This window comes from Pleurodeles waltl, chromosome 6 (assembly GCF_031143425.1).
Source record: "Pleurodeles waltl isolate 20211129_DDA chromosome 6, aPleWal1.hap1.20221129, whole genome shotgun sequence".
Classification (NCBI taxonomy): Eukaryota; Metazoa; Chordata; class Amphibia; order Caudata; family Salamandridae; genus Pleurodeles; species Pleurodeles waltl.
In genome coordinates this window covers 1,465,855,256-1,465,875,336 of record NC_090445.1, presented here as the reverse complement: position 1 = coordinate 1,465,875,336, position 20,081 = coordinate 1,465,855,256, and the positions used below count along the sequence as shown (strand labels likewise).

At 42.2% G+C, this 20,081-nt stretch overlaps 1 protein-coding gene across 2 annotated transcripts in view; it reads left to right on the top strand.

The window, feature by feature from the left end:
* BICC1 (BicC family RNA binding protein 1) overlaps nt 1-20,081 on the top strand; it is an 821,381-nt gene that overhangs the window by 743,136 nt on the left and 58,164 nt on the right. For both annotated transcript variants that reach the window (XM_069240970.1, XM_069240969.1), the window contains 2 exons: nt 4,878-4,917; nt 12,790-12,944. In XM_069240970.1, the coding sequence (XP_069097071.1) occupies nt 4,878-4,917; nt 12,790-12,944 (195 nt within the window). The remainder of the gene's footprint in view (nt 1-4,877; nt 4,918-12,789; nt 12,945-20,081) is intronic.

The window sequence follows — 20,081 nt, the reverse complement described above, 5'->3', positions numbered from 1 at the left end:
TCTTTTCCTGTGTGTACCCTCTTTCCTCTCTCACCTCCACCATTCTACCAATATATTTGTAGGGGCACATCTTATTGACTGCCCTCTACCATAGGTATATGTCCATGCTTCTGTTGTTTCCAAGTCCTAAACCTTTTGACACTTGTGGAGGAAATTGATCATAGACTGGCAGGGGTGAATTGGCAGTTATGAATGAGGCTAATTGTAGTAAATTAATTTGCCTTCATTCCTTCAGATTCCCATTGCCTTTCTACACTGTTTCCACTGGGGTGGAGGGTAAAAGAGATATCTACCATTGTCTAGAGAAAACGTGATCTTTCGAGTTACTCTTCCTCTGCAATGGAAGGAAATTTAGTCCATCTTCTTCCTCATCACGAATGCCTCTGGAAGTGTGGGGTGAGTTGGATGGTGTGCGAGGGGATCCTGAATCTAAAGGGTATCATCAGTTTTGTTGTCGTGATACATATCAAGATGGACTGTCTGCTTATCATACTTCCTCTGATCATCCAGGACATTTTAGAATCTGGGACAACACAGGATGCGTATTCAGATTTGGATGTGAGTTCATTGCTTAGGTTCCCTTTGGTGGCTCTTCCGTGCTAGCCTTGTGTTCAAGCTTTGAGTATAATATTTTCCCCAAGAGAAATATTATGGCACATGGTGAAGCTACCTTATTCTGAGGGCCTAGACTTTTATAGGGGCTCTTTTCAAGATAGACTAAAAGCAGCCTTACTTCTGGATCCTTGAGCTCTCGAGTACCAAGGCATTTGCCGCTCTCTTCCAGCAACCACTGGCTTAAGTGCAGAGCTGGATTAGGGTGAAAGGGGACGTGGTCATAAATCGTTTTGTCTCATAAACCTGGGTTTATTTTGGATCTTGACATTAGTTCTGGTTCCCAAGAGATTCTGGATTTGGAACAAACATGAATCGGCTCACCTCCTGGACAGCTTGAATGAAGGCTTTTTTGACATAACTTTCTATGATGGACACTCTAGATTGGCCTTCCTCCAGTATTGACTTTGCTTGGTAGAGATAAGGGTTGAGGACAATGGAGAAGCATTCAATCCTGGGCCATTGGTCAACAACAGAGATTCTGGTGTTGCTAAACTTGAAAAAGCCTGCAGCGAAATACCACAGTGTCTAGAACTATGTTATTTTCTGATCAGATAGGCCATGTCAAATCAGAAGCACACCTCAGTGACCATGCAGAACCCACTGACCATAGTGTTCATATTTAGTAATTTATATAATTACTTCTGTGATAGTGAGATTTGTTCGGTCTTTTGTGTGATGATCTATATAAATAAGGCATGGATTTTTGGAGGACTAGGCCCCTGAGCACGGGTCTCAGAATAATTCCTTTGCATCAGAGACTTTTGAAAGATCTGAGAGTGGTTTGCTCTCCAATTTTACATCTCTTCGAAGAGAAGACGAACATCCTGCTGTTTGATATTTGCTTTAGTTCTCAGAAGGTGCTTTGTCTGGGTTTCAGTCATGTACTAGCTCTGTCCTTATGATTTCCGGTATGCCTATCCTCTCATTCCTTTTATCTACCAGCTGCTACTGAAGTTCATTGTGGGAGACTGATGTGAGTAGAGTTTGTTCCCTATTGTCCATGCTGCAGTTCACTTTATTTTCTATGATTTGTGAAGGAACATTTTCATCTTTTGCTTTAGTTCTATTAATCTGTTCATTGTGATTTAATTTGTTTGGATGGGCTTTCTATCTACCATTCTATTCTCATCACTGTCCCCCTCCAGGGATCATGCCTTGGAAATCTTTTTCCTATAATTGTGAATGGGTTCACTTGAATTATTCTGCTACATTTACAATATGAAGCAATCAATACTTTCAAGGAGTCTTGTCTTAGGGTTTGATAATGGCTTCTGAGCCCCATACTGTTTCCTTGCCCTGTAGGTTTCAGTTGTTTATACAGATTGTTAATCATGTAGTAAGGATTACCTTCAATGGTGCAAGGCCATAAGAGCCTACTTTTGAGCCTGCTGTGGGAACATGATTTGCAATATGCTGCAAAATCAGAGGGTGATCTGAATTTTCTCATGAATAAGATCTTTGTGCTGTATTATGCTACTCTGTCAGGTTATGGAGAGTTGGTTGTCTGCATTGTAAGTTTAAGTCCCTCAAGACATGGCAAAATGGTTGGTTCTGAGGTTATGGCATTTTCCTCTAAAGGATATTTGTTTTAGTTTTATAATTAACAAGTAATTGTTACCCCTGCCTTCCCTCTATATTTCCAACTATGCTGAGGCGGTCCTAATCATTTCATCACATATAGCAATATCACTCCTGACCTCCCTTTCTATAGTGTCAGATCACAGTAGTCACATACCATAGTAACGGATTGTAAATGGCTGTAACGGTTCTAAAAACCTTCTACAGTGACAATAATTCATTGGGCCAGGATAGGTATTGCTGCTGCTTACTTTCTGCCGGCTTCTTTGTCATATCTGTATTTCGACCGTGGTGAACCACAAAAATAACTGTTTCCGGAGGAAAGATTGAGGGATCCTTTCTATTAGACATTTTTATGGTGGTGGTTTGGGGTGCTTAATTCACCTGAATTCAGGACTTAATGTCACAGCGTGAGGAATCCATTGGGAAAGGGTTTGGACTGGTTGCTTTGTGTGCTGTTTTGCATTAATAATGCAAGACTCCACTTTTTCTGAATATTTTACACTGTGTGCATTACTTTGTAGTATTCTGTGTTTTGTTGTAAGTCAGAATACCCAGTTTCAACAGTGGCATTGATTGGGTAGGCCACCACCACCTAAAAAATTGAAAGAGGAAGAAACTGATGGGGTGCCTGTAAACAAAGTAGCAGATTTACTTTAATATAGGATTCTCAGTAATGAGAAAGAGAATAATGTAGATGTGTGACTAGAAATCAAAGCACTCTCACCCATTCTGTCCTCTGCTATTACATCAGCTGTGCACATTACAAATGCAGAATCATAAGAATTAGGGATGTGGCTTCTGGGAATTTTTCTTGCATACGTGTATTCATGCATTTAAATACTGATTTATCAGTATGTTCATATCAATATTTCAACCGGGGAGCTATAATTCCCACCTGTCTCTGAGTCTTGAGGATACCTCGGCGCTGTTTTACAAAAGCATTTGCGTACAGAAACAAGTGCTACAGAAGTTTTGTGAATCGGGCCCAAAACCTCCAACTACCTATTAGTAAAAGTGCAGTAAAGTCACAGTCCTTTACATATGTAATAACCGTATATGGCTATACTCTGGCAAAGGCCATTTGATTCCCACTTCAGATGTTTTTGGGCCCATCCACAGAGGTGTGCGAGAGTATATACGAGTACTAGAAGAGTAATACTTTACGTGCTCCAAATTGCCTTTCTGATTAGACCCTCATATTTTAAATTAACTCTTAATAACAATGATTTGTAATAAACAATTCTGCTATAGATAGGGCTGCACTGTGTTGCTAGCAAGGGAGAAAGCAGACCCACACCATATCTACTAGATTGTGGCGCTGTTATCCTTTTTGGATGTGGAGCTGTTTTCCTCGTTCTCTGGGCTGGCACATTTTTGGCTGGCATGAGTCAATGCACAAACCCTTGCGCCATTGCGTAAATGAAATAAATCAAATGGAAATATTCCACCTTGCAGCGCCTGCCTCGAGGAGGATTTGGATTTTGGCCCATATCCCAGTCTATGATAGTTTGCACAGAAGGATTTGGGTAAAAACCAATGAGTGGTTGCATGGGAATGCCCATGCACCACCCGTAGAACCCCTCCTAGACGCAGTGTAATGCAAAGCATCACATTGTGCAACTTTGTGTTACTTTGGAAAACTATCCATTGCAAATCCTGATTCGCGTTGGATCGTGAATCCCAACATAACACTTTGCATCAGGTTGCAAAGCGTCAGTAAATCTGAACCAAGGTGACCTTATGACATGAAGCTAGGTGGTAACACTGTCTGGGAGAGAGTCTGGAAAACTTGCACCTTTGTAGGAGAAAACGGGTCATGCATTACAGTGTGAGAAGATGTCGTGAGATTTAAAGGCTGCAGAAGTTTTTGTTCAAACACTTCATGCAGGGTCAGAACAATGCGTGTTGACGCTTCTTATCCTAATGACTCCTTTGCGTCCCTTCTGTCATGACTGCAAGTGTGTAACTCATCGTCTGTTTACGTATACAAGGACTTTATCTGTTTTCTCCTTCTTATGCTGCATCGGTTTTACTGCACGATTCAACTGCACCTAGAGTTGTGCAGTGGAATGATCGCGGACATGTGAGTATTGCTTTTCGACTGAACTGCATGTGTTACTGTTAGTGTCACTATTCATACCCCCTCATCACCCTCAAGGGTAATACCATTGACCCGGCCTCCAACTCCAACAGCTTATGGGCATCCTTTACTTGCCAAATAAAAGCACATAAAATGGTCCATGAATCCTAACAAAATGTTCTCTTTGTACCACTTATCTCAGATCACTGTTGATATTCTTGTTATTTGTACCATGTCTCTAAAAAAGTAACGCTGGCATCGCATTCTAAATTCATGAACATATTGTAGAGCAAGCTTTGCAGCAGTGTCCACAGACGTGTGTTTCATAAGATAAGTTACTCTGAAGTTTGAAAATGTCGCCTGGGAATGCAACCTAATTGACCTAGAGGGTTCTATTTTATTCTAATGTTAAAGGCGTTTACAGTAGGAAATGTTTACTTTATGTCGCATATTAGTATAGTAAAATCACAGTAACTGTGATATTGGATATACATACTTTTAAATCCTAAGCACACTGCTTCTGTGTTTTTGTGTGCGATTAAGTGCGATCACGTTCAATACAATCAGAATTTGAGATATCCTCTACTTCTTTAACCTTCAGGCCTTTGACTATGAGCAGAAGAAGCTGTTGGCTACCAAAGGTATGTAGTGTGGCTGGATTTGAACAGAGGGTCACGTAAGTTAACCATAAGGTTTTATACGCATGAAATAAAATACATAATTTATTTCCTAACATTTTGTGCCCTCTAATTGGGCCCAGTGTAAATATTTCAGATCCAGTGCAGTTGATTATCATATAAAACTTGTCAGCAGACAAATCACAGACGTTATAGTGTATCCCCTTACTGTACAAACATGTTTTTATAATGTTTGAGACCGGGTAATACGTACTTCAGCCTCATTGTTTATCTTACTCATAGTTTGAAACTGTTTTTGTGTTTCTGGGATTCACATTGTCTGCCACGGATTCCAAACTACTGTTTCTACCCATAAGGGAAAATGTTTTTATAAGCCCTTAAACATGTCCTAATACCCATATCCCTGAACACACTTGGTACTGCCTGTAGTTAAGGGGCTTCATTATAGTTCAACTAACAACTTGAGAATACCTGCTCTATAGAAACCTTCTCCTCAAACCTGTCTCTTCGTTTTAAGGTGAAGCCTACTAGACACCGCATGTGCTGTCTTGTGAGGAGCATTTTGGCTTATAAAGTAATTGGAGAGGCTCGAAGGACGACCATTGGTTGGCTTTCTTGTATCTCCCATTTGCCTTTTATTTTGTCTCAGTTTAATAATCTTGTGGTTGTCCCTCCCATGAAGCATTACCTCTTTACTGTTGCTTTCAGTGGTAGGCATCTTTGCTTCAACTGCTTGCTTTTCTAACACTTCTTGTTTTTATGCTAAGCACACCTTGGGAGTAAACGCGTTTTTGAACTTTTGAGCTAGTGTCCTTCTCTCCCTTCGCACTTTGTTGCTCCATATTTCAAGAGTGCTCGTCTCTGCACTTTTTTTCATGCTCGACTGTATGCTTTTCCCTGTTGCTTCCCTTTATCCTCTGCATTGCTTTCCCATCCCTTCCTCCCTCCCCCGTGTTCCTCTAGCTTCCTCTGGCTCTCTCTCATGTTGCTTTTGCTTCTCCCCCTCCCCGACCCCCCCCCCCACCCCCCCGGTGGTTTGGCTCCCACTTCCCATTGCTTCTGTTCTCACCCACCTTGCTTTCATTAAACAAATGCTTTACTTGTTTTATTTTCTTTTTAGTTACCAATCTACTTCAAATATGTAACTAAAAAGGAAAAAAGCCCCTACATAATTTTTTAGTATGGTATGTGCATCTACAAAACGAACCAGCGCACGCGTTCAAGGCTTTTTCTATTTTTTACATTTCATTTATATTTTTTGCACTACATCTCTGATGATGTGAAGTGTGGTAAAAGTTTAAAAACTAGAAAGGAAAACCTTTGGCAAAGCCAATGGGTCACAACCGCGAGACCTTTTGCTTTTTCCAATGATTGTTTTTAACTGAGTAGCATTCCAGATGTGTTGAATAGAACCGTATGAATGCCTTTCCTATCACGCGAAAGTCCACTGAATGAATCTTCCTTAGGCTAATATACATCTTGTTCCTCATGGTATGAGACCCCCTGGATGGCTCCCATTCTCTTTTTATTTATTCTCTATTTTTGCTTGTTTTGTCGGGGTCTCATAGCTAAAGGTAATATTCCCCTCCAGTCTCATTCTCTCGGTTTTTCTACTCCTCACTTCCACACCTTCCTTTCTCCCTGCTACTGCTTCACCCAGCCGGTCTGTTTTACTGGTTTCTTATCTTATTTTTTTTCTTTTTCTTATCTCTTCTCTCCAGACTGTTTTCCTGTCCTGAATCCTTTCTCCATCTCTTTTCTCTACTCTTCCTCCTTCCTACACAAACTGGGGTAGAACAGGCAACTGCAACCTTTTTTTATATGTATTTTTTGGTTAAAATTCTGTAACACCCCGCCTCCATTTAAAGAAGAAAACACTTAATACATTTACAATGCCTGTCTTTCGGGAATTACCCGATAATTTGTTTACGTTGGTTCACAGGATCCAGGAGGCCCATACCCGGTCCACTGACTTTGAAATTGTAATTCATTCGGATTTTTGTGGAAAATTAATTTCACAGTTTGGTAAATCACTAAAATGGAAAGTCACATTCCTTGAGTAGTCAGACTAGTGTTCTCCATTTTGACTTTTCTCCAAAATGACGTAGGGACCAAATTCCAGACTCATGACTTAGATCCAACTTCTCTACAGATCTGTTTCAGATCTGTCGGTTTTAGCATACCAAGGGTCATTGATTGCTCCTTTTGGGTTTCATTCTATATACTGAGTTTCTGTATTGCTTTTTATGGTCTGGCTTGGGGTTAGGCAAAAATTAGCATGAGGTATTTGTAAGTTGTCCATTTTGCTCCAATTTCTATGCAGTGGTTAGTGCTGCTTTGCGGCCGCAAAAATCAGTTTGTGTATTTTGTCTCACAAAGTACACAGTAACTGATAGGTCCCAAATGGGATTGTTGCATTTATAAAAATAAATAAAGGACAATGTAGATTTTCCTAATATTCATGTAGGAAAATCCCAACTTTATCAAATAAGATCACTTAATTCTGGACATTATTGCAGATAACAATATAAGAGGAGTGACGAAACATGTCCAGCAGCAGCAAAGAGGAAGGGCAAGTTTATTTACGAACTATTTATGCTGGACTAATGAGTCACCTATGAATGTAACAATAGCAGCCCAACACCTAAGCTTGGTGGGAATTGTAGTTCTTTAACGTTTTTCTGTTGGTTTAGTTTTCTTAACTGGCTGAAAGACACTATAAAATGAGCCTCCGTGGCTTGACATAAAATCTTGAATTTAACTTGTGACGCTGTCACTTTATACCTTTTATTACTGACTTTCGCTCAGTAATTCAACGTTTTTTTTATTTGCCATAAGATAAAAAAAATCATAATTGTAATACTTAAGGAAGGATATCATTTTAGTTTGGCTCCTCCACCTTTTCTTGGTTAGCCATTAGGAGTATTAAACAGTGTTAGACTTTTCATCCTTGGCGTGGTCTCCCTTAACCTTTTGCCTCTGTTCCCCAGGTTGTTAATGTGTGCTGGACTCTGATTTTGCTGTTTTTATTACTCTGGGCACTTTACCACTGCTAACCAGTGCTAAAGTGCAAGTGCTCCTGTTTAAAATGTGTACGTAATTGGTTCTCCATGATTGGCATATTTGTTTTACTGTTAAGTCCCTAGTAAAGTGCACTAGAGGTGCACAGGGCCTGTAAATCAAATGTTACTAGTGGGCCTGCAGCACTGGTTGTGCCACCCACATAAGTAACCCTGTAATCATGTCTCAGACCTGCCACTGCAGTGTCTGTGTGTGTACTTATACACTATAAATTCGACTTGGCAAGTGTACCCACTTGCCAGGCCTAAACCTTCCCTTTTCTTACATGTAAGGCACCCCTAAGGTAGGCCCTAGGTAGCCCCAAGGGCAGGGTGCAGTGTATGGATAAGGTAGGACATATAGTAATGTGGTTTATACTGTATGTCCTGACAGTGAAATACTGCCAACTTCGTTTTTCACTGTTGCTAGGCCTGTCTCTCTCATAGGATAACATGGGGGCTACCTTTAAATATGATTAAAGTGTAGATTCCCCTAGAGAGTAGATGGACATGTGGAGTTTGGGGTCCCTGAACTCACAATTTAAAAATACATCTTTTAGTAAAGTTGATTTTGAGATTGTGCGTTTGAAAATGCCACTTTTAGAAAGTGAGCATTTTCTTGCTTAAACCATTCAGTGACTCTACCGTGTTTGTGGATTTCCTGTCTGGGTCAGTTTGACAGTTGGGTTGTTTTTCACCTCACACTAGACAGGGACACAAAGGGAGCTGGAGTGTAACCTGCATTTCCTGATTAGCCATCTCTGCTAGGAGGGAGGGGTGGAGTGGTCACTCTCATCTGAAAGGACTGTGTCTGCCTCTGACAATGCAGACTCCAACCCCCTGGTGGGTGTCTGTGACCTTGTCTGGGCAAGTCAGGATTTCACAAGTAGGCGTGAGTCCCCTTTGAAGAAAGGTGACTTCAAAGACTAAAATGGGTATAAGAAGGACACCCAAATCTACAGACTTGAGAAACACTTCTGGAACCAAGAGGAACCTCTGCCTGGAGAAGAGCTGATAGCTGAGGAAGAAGTGCTGCCCTGCCTGTGACTGTGCTTTGTGGAGCTTTCCTGCAGTGCTGCTTCTGCCAGAGTAAGAGGGCAAAGACTGGACTTTGTGTGCCTTCCATCTTGTGAAGAAATCTCCAAGGGCTTGAGTTAGAGCTTGCCTCCTGTTATTTGAAGTCTCAGGGACCGCAAAGACTTCTCTCTGCCAGCACCTGGAGTCTCTGGAGAGACTCCTGCTCTGACTAGTGGTGCCCTATCCAGTCCCTGGGCCCTTGAAAGGAAAGCTGGTGGAAATCCAAAGAAATCAACTTCGGACGACTCCGGACCGACGCCGCTGCTGAATCCGGTGACGCCGCCTGCACCGACGCCGTGACCTTTGCTGGAACGCGACGCTTTTCGCAGGCCCGATGCCGCTGCAGCCACGCTGAAGTCCGCGACTCCGTAGAAGTCGCCGCACCACGTCGTGACCGACGCCGCTCGAAGTGCATGGATTCAACGTTTCGCACAGACGCCGTGACCCCCGACTTCGCGCATCGGCTTGTTTTCACTCTTCACCAAAGGTACTGTACTTGGGGGTCTACACGACTCCGTGTCCGGCGCCGTTGGTGTCGGCTTGTTGGGAACGACTCCGTCACGACTCTGTGTTAACATCTCATCGAAGCATTTTTGTTTCTATGCGCTATTTTTGAGTTTAATCTCTAAAAATTCATAACTTGACTTGTGTATGTTGGATGTTTGTCGTTTTGGTCTTGTTTTGTTTAGATAAATATTTCCTATTATTCTTAACTGGTGTTGTGTCATTTTGTAGTGTTTTCATTAAGTTACTGTGTGTGTTGGTACAAATACTTTACACCTAGCACTCTGAGGTTAAGCCTACTGCTCTGCCAAGCTACCTAGGGGGTAAGCAGGGGTTAGCTGAGGGTGATTCTCTTTTACCCTGACTAGAGTGAGGGTCCTTGCTTGAACAGGGGGTAACCTGACTGTCAACCAAAGACCCCATTTCTAACAAACAGTAAAACAGTGTCACTCTCATTGTCTGCAGTTTAAAGATACTGCGGGTCACCTGGCAAAGGAAAATGGCAGGCCTTGTGGAAAAAAGTATGTTTATGTAATGTTGTTTCTAAAGTGTGCACTTGAAGTACACAGTACTCAGTGTAAAATATACCACCGTGGGGCATGCTAGATTTTATGGAAAGATATGCCATGGTGAGCAGCTGCAAACAGCTATTTGTCATTGTGCAGGTAAAAATATATTTTCTATGAACAGGCCTAGTATGAGTTAAAGTGAATTTACTGAATCTTGGTGTGGGAAAATGAAAGAGAGATTGATCAAAGTTATTTTCCACTTAGTTTTAAAAGTCTAATTCACTGGTGAAGGTAGAATGTTAATTACTTTAGTAGAAGAATAGCCATAAATCAATTATTTGTGTTGCCTTGGAGTAAACTGCTTCAGAACAGGTCTGCTTCCAGCCTGCTTCAGAGAGTGAACGCACTTCCCTGGTTGGTCAGTTAACCACCCATTAATTGCCTGGAAGATAATGGCTTGGCGTCTGGCAGCAGGAAGGCAGGATTATTATTATTTTTTTTTTAACAGTGGCTGTATAGCAGGGACTAGCAATATGGGAGACATACAGCAACCGAAAGGGCAGCCTTAATAACTCTTGCTTTCGGGTGGAGATCGCAAATGGCACCGCCAGTACCTGAAGCCATTCATTACCAAACCCATTCCAAATATTCTGTCTCTGCACCCAACAGGAGGGAAAACTAGCTCTAGTACTAACAGAGGAGAGGACAGCGCATAGCAATAGGAGAGTTTCCAGAGGGATGGACAAGCTCTTGCTCCTTTAACGTGGCTAGGGCAATCTTTGTAGAGGGATTTGGGAAAGGTTTGTAGCAAACAGAATGTTGATGTGCTAAAAAAGAAGATGGGAACTCTGCAAGTAAGTGGCAACAATTGGGTATAGGGAATTCTAAAGTCACTTTCTATTGCATACAATTAGATTGGCATATCACCATATCCTCCGAACATTCCTATGCCTAAGGTGAAACATCTTGAAGATTGCTCATGGAAAAAAACTCTGTAAACCAGGACTGCTCCTACCCACCTAGGCCCTGGGGACCATCTCCAAGGGTCAAATTAATAGTCTCCTGTCAATTGTTACAAGTATTATAAAGGGAGCAAGTCTGTAGACTTTAAGATGGCCCAGGTGATTACTGTGGACTTGGACCCCAGGGGAGGCCCCACCAGAGGAAAACCTGGTGCCTAGAAGGCTGCCATGAGAACCTAATAGCTGCAGGAGTGACCTTAAGTGTTTTTCCAGCACCAGAACAGATTGGGACTTAACCACCTCTGGCCAGCTGATGCTGCACTTCCCCATGGACACATATTTTCGTCCCGTGTGGAGATGTTTGCTGTGAAATAACACTTCGGGTGACCCCACAGTCAGCATCCTTGTTCCCTGCCCAGCTACAGCTTTCAGCTTTGCTGTGATAGAGAATTTTGAGAGCGAAAACATAATCTGATGGTAAATTCTTGGACTGAGCCGGCAAATCAAACTCCTGAGTGATATAACCTCAGCTGATAAGAAATTCTGATTTGTTCCTCTCTGAATTTTGGCACCAAAACCAAAAGCTTTGCCTTGAGCTCAAATATGATTTATCTGTCTTCAAGCAACACTCAACAACTTAAGCTTGCTGCTTTACCCTGATCCAGGAGCACGTGGAGTTTCAGAATAAGTTGAAAAGTAATCACTTTGGCGAGTATGGCCTACTAGGCTTATCTGACTGCCACTCTGTTGTGGTCAGCCTAAAATTATGCCTCGGTCAGTCAACTTTGAACAGTTAGTTAGCTCTTTGTGTGTACTTGGCTATTTTTCTAAATGGATTTAGGAATTTGGTTTTGTTGGTTTCTTGACTTTGACATTGTTTGATACTACTTGAAATTAACACACCATGGTCTTTGGCACTGCCTGTTGTTCTGGTATGAGAGCAGATACCGTGTCGTGGCCAAGCTAGATTGTGTTTGTTAGATTGGTTGGAGTGACCCCTCCCAAATGAGTAATCCATTTTCTGACATACTAGATTAAAAAATGCAGGTATATTTACATTATATTAAAGGAGTCGCAGTTCACCTTAGACACAGCCTTAACTAGTTAGGTAACATAAAATAAACATATGAATATTCTGCTAGACTTATGTGTGCCAATGTATGTGCAGCTGCCACCAAAATCTAACTGCAAATTAAGCATTTTAGGAAACGAAATTAAGTCCAAAAAGGAGTCGCTCGTACTGATTGAAATAAACTATATTTTAAATATATATCTTTTTTCCATGTTGTATTGTATTTGATTAGGTGCAAAGGTATAAAAAAATCCAACTACGTTCATGTTTAACTTTGAAAAAAATCACCACCAACAAAAAATGCATGCATGTCTACTACCTCTATCAAAGCAGGTTCTAGTATACCCGCTTTTTAATTACTATGCAGTTCTAACTACTTGACCAGTTACTTTTTGGCTTGCTTGTTCATAGAAACAAATGAAATACTATTTCATCTTCTCCTTTGCATGACCACATAGTTAGTTCACGCACAATTTTCATGCTTTTATTTTAAATAGTTCTAACTTCAAAACAGCTCAGGAACATGATTAAGCCACTGTTCTTCTGCTACTTTGTCTAACATGTGAAGGTTACTATTGTGCTCTTCTGTGAACCAACTGTACTTTAAGTCTCTAAAAATGACCCCACATGTTTACCTAGTTGAAAACTAATGTATCTGACAATAACTATGAAATACTTGTTATTTTGGGTAGCTATGTTGAAAAAGCCAGTTGTAACAGAAGTAAGGACACCCACAAATACTTGGAGTGGTCTAGGATTCTCCAAATCAATGCCAGCAGAAACGATTAAGGAACTACGAAGAGCTAACCATGTGCCTTATAAACCAAGTATGGCAACAACATATGAGGTAAGTGATTTCATTCACTACTAATGCTTTTAGATATCTTCCAGTTAGCATGTAATAACTCTCTCTCTCTCTCTCTCTCTCTCTCTCTCTCTCTCTCTCTCTCTCTCTATATATATATATATATATATATATATATATATGTGTGTGTATACATACTTGAAAAAAATAAGCATTAAAGGGATTTTATAGTTGGGCTCACATTTTAAACTTACAAAACCATAGAAATTCAGCTTTTACAGTTAGTTATTTCAAGTAATTATAACTCATGCACTAAGGTAACTATAACATGCACCCGCACCATGCATAGTTTTATCCTCAATAATTTTACTGCAAATGTTACAGATATTATCCATGATGTCATAGAAGATGTCATCAGTGATGTAATATCGGGGGTAATAAGCAGTACATGGCAAGGGCGCCAGTTATCGTTACCTTAGGGCATGGGTTATAGTTACTTGAAATAACTATAACATCTGAGATTCTATGGTTTTATCCATTTAAAATGTGAGCCAAACTATAACGTCCCTGTAACCTTTGCTTTTTAAGTGAATTTCAGTTTTTTTAAAATTCTGTTTCCTAACTATAATTTTCCTATAACCTTTGCTTTTTCAGTGAATAGCTATGTTTTTTAAACATAATTTTAAATAATTTGCATGAATACAACCACCACCGAGTACAGCCAGGCCCTAATGCCCACCTCCTATAACCACTGAACCCCCGTACCACTCAAGACCTTCAGCAGTGCATGGCGCAGGGCCTTCCCAACAGAACTCATGACGTGCTTCTTTGTTTGGTGAATATGTGATCATATTCCTATATCAAAAACGTGTCTCCAAAATTGGCGAGGATCGCTGTTGGGGGGGGGGGGGGGGGTATTCTAGGAAGCTCTTTATCTCCCAGGGAAAATTGGGGGGAAACTTCGAATATTACTAATATCTATTGAGCTGGGCCGAACTGGCGTGTCTTCTAGGCAAGTTCAGATAATTGTAGTTTGAGCATGATATCTGTTCTCAGCAGCAGATGACAAGCCAGGGCCCACTCATCACAGACACTACGTAAGATATTGTCCTAGAAAAAAAGGAAAGGTGCAAACACCTCCATCGAGGATTACAGGCAGCTATTTACTGTGGAAATGCAGAGAAAGCCCACTTGCTTTGCCTTGGCTATCAGCATGAAGTTTTGATGATTTGGAGCAGGGTCAAACAGGTGGAACTTAAATAGTTTTTAAAAATTTTGAACACGATCTCTGGTCTCAGCAGCAGATGACAAGAAAGAACCCACTCTTCACATACACTACATGAAATATTGTGCTTAAAAAAAAGCAAGGATGCAAACACACTTGCTTTGCCTTGACCATCTGCGAAAAGTGAAGATGATTAGGGGACCTCAGAGGAATACTCAAGGCCCCTGCAGTCCCAGCCAGCTGCCTGCCTCCTGCAGAAGCCGGCATTGCTCCCGCACAGACGGAGCTGCTAAAAAAGCAACTCTCTGCATGCAGGAGCAATCTTTTTATCTCATTCCCTGCCAACATGACAGCGAGCAGGGAAAGAGATCAAAACTCTGCTCCCAGGAGGTGGCAGCAGTTTTAATGTTCTCGCTTGCTGGGAGCGGAGTTATGGTTTCTTTTACTTACCCCACCATGCAAAAACAAACAGGTACCTTCCAAGGGTGGGGCACCTCAGTAGTTAGCAGGAGCAGGCCCTGGAGGCGGTGGCAGTCCCCAGGGACATGTATGCCTTTAGGAGGGGGGAGCCTCGTGGCCCCCCCCTCCTTCTTATTTTCTATTTGTCCCCTGGGAGGTGGTGGTCCCCACAGCCAGGGGTCCTTCGCAGACCTCCTATTAATTGGTATTGTTGCCCAGGGGAGGTGGCAGTCACCAGGGCTCAAGGAGGTCCGTGCGCCCCCCCCCCCCCCCACAGCTTTTTTACTTTTAGCCCTGGAGAGGTGGTGGTCGTCATGGACAAGGGGGGTCCACAGGGCTCCCCCACATAGTTTATTATTGAGCCCCAGGGAGGTGGTGGTCCCCAGAGTCTGGAGAGATCAGCAGGGCCTCATCTATTCTTTTTTTTTGTTTCTTGGCCTCTGGAGGTGGTAGTCCCCTCAACCCGTGGGGTTCCGCACAGCCCCCCGCATATTGTCATAATGTAGTCCAGGGAGGTGGTGGTCCCAGGAGCCTAGGGTGGTCTCCTGGGCCCCCATTCAAATGTTATTTCTTTCTTGCCCCAGGGAGGTGCTTGTCCCCGTGGGATCTATGTACCCCAGCACATTAAGTAAACATAGCCCAGGGAGGTGGTGATCCACAGGGCTTTTAAAAGCCCTATAAGGGGGGCCCATATGCCTCCCTCCTTTATTATTATAAAAATAACTATGCCCCCTGGACCTGGCCCATCCAGGGGCAATATTAAAAGTGATGTGGAAAGGCATGTTATGAAATATCTTCAATACCTTTCTATTTATTTCTTATATATCATTGGTTTTGTTTGGATATTTATAAATATACAGATTGTGTAATATTAGGAAGCTTTTTTGACATTCAAAAGATAGTTTATTGTATCATAGCAACAACTAATCATGTTTTAAGATGGCCGCCGCTGTTACTATTGAGCAGTGGGTCATTAAAATTGAAGAAGGACTTTATGGGTTAAATAGATGTGTGTAAAAATGTCTGGCAATGTCCAGTTGAAGGCGTTTGCCGAAACGCGTAGACATTTGGCCAGGACAGCGTGATGGTGATTTTGTTCTAACTTTATTATCATGGATTGATTTTTTTCAAATAAATTGCTGATGGTGGATTGACATTGAATGATTTTCTTTTCTTCCCTTTTTGGATATTTTTCTCTTCATCAAATCCGATCTCTGTGGCATTGTGCAGCTGTCCAGTGTTTACACACAGACACACACACAGACACACACACAGACACCCCCCCCCCAGGTTACTTTATCTATCCTCAGGATCCTAGAATCTGTGGATTGGTCCAAAAAAAAAAAACAAAGGGCAATTTTTTGGCTTATGAGTGGTCACTAACGGACCACTCCATGTGTCCTATGGGGTGAGGATACCTGGATCCTGAATCGTTATGTTTTTTAATGTTTTTTCCCCAACCCCCCAGGTGATGCGAGAAAGAAAATGGCTGCCGCAACTTTTCGTCAAGTTTGTAGACAGCCAATCAGGGCTCTGATTTTCCTCTGAATCAATGGAGGATCCATGGAGAATCTGCATCCCTATATATACAAATTTATTTTTTTATTCAATAACTAAAAAAAACTACTAAATGTATTTACACCAAATCACAAAATGGTAGCGTTCTAGATCAAGAGCTAGTTTTCTGCCAAATTTGGTGTAAATCTGTCCAGTGGTTCTGCTGCGATTCCTGTTCAAAATCCCTCTGGAAATGAACACTGAGAAAACACATTTTGGGACCCCCCCAAACATATGGGCAAGCAAAAAAACCCTTCTTCTATAGAAACTAGGTCCTAGCTATAACTACCTAGTGGCGTGTGCCACTAAGTAATATATATATATATATATATATATATATGTGTGTGTGTGTATATATATGTGTGTGTGTGTATATATATATGTGTGTGTGTGTATATATATATGTGTGTGTGTGTATATATATGTGTGTGTGTATATATATATATGTGTGTGTGTGGGTGTGTGTATATATATATATGTGTGTGTGTGTAAAAACAAAGGGTTTAAGATTTGTTATTATGTATATACAAAACCAACTTAAGCTACACAAACCTTACTAATTAAAAAGTTATAGTTCTAATATGGTTATAATTTCTGCCCCTCCCAAAACGTCCTATAACTTGAGCATTTCTGTACATAGTGTTGTAAACTCACTGCACAGACACCGCTGAACCTACCTGAGTGGAATCAAGTAGAGCAGAGGAGCTGAGAGTAGAGTGGAATGGCCTGGGATGCCATGTCGTAGTGTCTCAGAGTAGAGGGACGTGGACTAGCGTGTGGTAGAGTAGAGTGGAGTGTCAGGTCGGAATGGAGTGGCTTGTCATGAAGTCACATGTCATAGAGTACAGTTTTTTGGAGTGGAGTGGTAGGTAGGCAAGTTTATTATACAGTTATTTAAAACCTTTACAAACAGAACAGTGTGAAAGTACAACATACAGATTAAAAGCAAAACATACTAAAACGTGTTCTAAATTTAGAGAGAAAACAATTCAGATAAGCCATAAATAAAGATAAACAAATAGAGCATTTTTTCATCAAGACTTCCTAAAACAGGACAAACCTTCATCTGCAAGTAAACAGCACCATGAGCAGAATATGCCATAGCTCCACAAACGGAACATGAAAAGGATATATTACATAATTTTCTTGTTCCTATACTGAACCCATTCTGGACTAATCAGGGCATAGAAAAGTAGCATTACAAAAATAATTTTAGACCGAGTCCTCAAGTGGAAACACAGAACCAAAGCCAAAAAATTAAACAACTGGACGTTTAAGAGCAATGTGCAATATGCAAGCAGAAATCCACAGGTGTTTCACTAAAGTGCAAAGTGTGAAGTAAACCAAGGGAACAAGTTGTCAGCATCCCGGCATACAATGATGGAACCAGCCAGGACAGTTGAGTACAGCAAGCAGCTCAGGGTGTGACCAAAAAAAGTCACACAAAGTCACAAATATGTTCACAAAGGCGAAACAGAGAAGTTTGAACATTCAAAGAAAAATACCATGCAAACACATTTGTGATCAGTAAGTTTGGCAACATCTTTAGTCCCCAAGGTGTTATGTGCAAAATATGCAAAAGCATTATAAGATCTGAGCCACTGAAGCATACTTAGGCAAGCTAGATTTAAAAGTGCTGTACAAAATACAAACAAAGGCAAGAGGTTTACGTCCCAATGTGCAATATGCATGATAAAGCAAACACAACAAGTGATGGACAGAATGCTGAACATTGTCAAACATTCACCCCCAGTACAGTGATCTGGGCCTAAATCCATTGTTTTTTTGCTGCCCATGCCATTCCAGTTTGGACCCAGCCATATGCAAATCAGTCTTGACCCTGTTCCCCATGGGAACAGTCCAGCCCGAACTGCTGGGCCAGGTCTTCCCTGGACTGGAAACAAGCATCCTGGGACCGGTTTCGGGGTTTCACCTCTCATCAGCCAGGCTAGCTTGAATCCAGTGGCATGGGAAGCACGGGACCCACGTCTGGGCATACCCTTCCCACTTAGGGCAACAAAGCAAACACAACAAGTGATGGACGGAATGCTGAACATTGTCAAACATTCACCCCCAGTACAGTGATCTGGGCCTAAATCCATTGTTTTTTTGCTGCCCATGCCATTCCAGTTTGGACCCAGCCATATGCAAATCAGTTTTGACCCTGTTCCCCATGGGAACAGTCCAGCCCGAACTGCTAGGCCAGGTCTTCCCTGGACTGGAAACAAGCATCCTGGGACCGGTTTCGGGGTTTCACCCCCCACCAGCCAGGCTAGCTTGAATCCAGTGGCATGGGAAGCACGGGACCCACGTCTGGGCATACCCTTCCCACTTAGGGCGACAAAGCAAACTCATCAAGTGATGGACGGAATGCTGAACATTGTCAAACATTCACCCCCAGTACAGTGATCTGGGCCTAAATCCATCGTTTTTTTGCTACCCATGCCATTCCAGTTGGGACCCAGCCATATGCAAATCAGTCTTGACTCTGTTCAAGCCTGGCTGAAGAAGGGTGATACTCCCCACCAGCCAGGCTAGCTTGAATCCAGTGGCATGGGAAGCACTGGACCCACGTCTGGGCATACCCTTCCCACTTAGGGCGACAAAGCAAACTCATCAAGTGATGGACGGAATGCTGAACATTGTCAAACATTCACCCCCAGTACAGTGATCTGGGCCTAAATCCATCGTTTTTTTGCTACCCATGCCATTCCAGTTGGGACCCAGCCATATGCAAATCAGTCTTGACCCTGTTCAAGCCTGGCTGAAGAAGGGTGATACCCTGAAACCGGTCCCAGGATGCTTGTTTCCGGTCCAGGGAGGACCTGGCCTGGCAGTTCGGGCTGGACTGTTCCCATGAGGAACAGGGTGAAGACTGATTTGCATATGGCTGGGTCCAAACTGGGGTGGCATGGTGAGCAAAAGAACGATGGATTAAACCCAGATCTGTGGCTGGGGGTGAGTGTTTGCATTGTCCGCACTCCGTCCATCATCCTTTTGTGTTGCTAATGTTGCCCTAAGTGGGAAGGGTATGCCCAGACGTGGGTCTCTTGCTCACTATGCCACTGGAATCAAGCTAGCCTGGCTGAAGAAGGGTGATACCCTGAAACCGGTCCCAGGATGCTTGTTTTCGGTCCAGGAAGAACGTGGCCTGGCAGTTCGGGCTGGACTGTTCCCATGAGGAACAGGGTCAAGACTGATTTGCATATAGCTGGGTCCAAACTGGGGTGGCATGGTGAGCAAAAGAACGATGGATTAAACCCAGATCTGTGACAGGGGGGGGAGTGTTTGCATTGTCAGCACTCTGTCCATCATCCTTTTGTGTTGCCAATATGCATGATAAGCCAAAGTCATAAATAGCCCCAGCCTAATAGCAGCATCCAGTCATACAGTGATGGAACAAGACTGATCATTTAGATACAATAAATGACACACAATTGTGACCAAGGTAGGCCACACAAAACCAACAAGAATATTCACTAAGGTTCAGTGCACAAATTATGCCAAGCAAAACTAGACCCAGCCCATTAGCCGCAACCTAGGCATGCAATGTTAGGACAGCGCAGGAAAAATAAAGGAGCGCAGAACAGCACAAGTGCAGCAGTTCACATTTTATAATAGTGCTATTGCGGTGCAGGAGGATTTGACTTTGTCCAGTTTGTTTGTAACCATCCGGAGAAACTTGATGGTTTTGACATTCAGAAAAGTATTACTAGGATCCAGGTTAGCAATTACTGCCTGTTAGCAGGTATGGACTCCAAGATGAATAAAGTCAGGATGGAAAAAAATTCTCCTTTGTTGCCGCACTGTATAGCAGATGCATAAGATGTGAAATAAAGTTTCTTTATCTTGGCTGCAGAGCTGGCATCACAAGTCAGAGAGTTCTGTGAGCTGCAATGCCAGGAGATGGGTATGCAGATTCCACTCGCCCAGCCTTA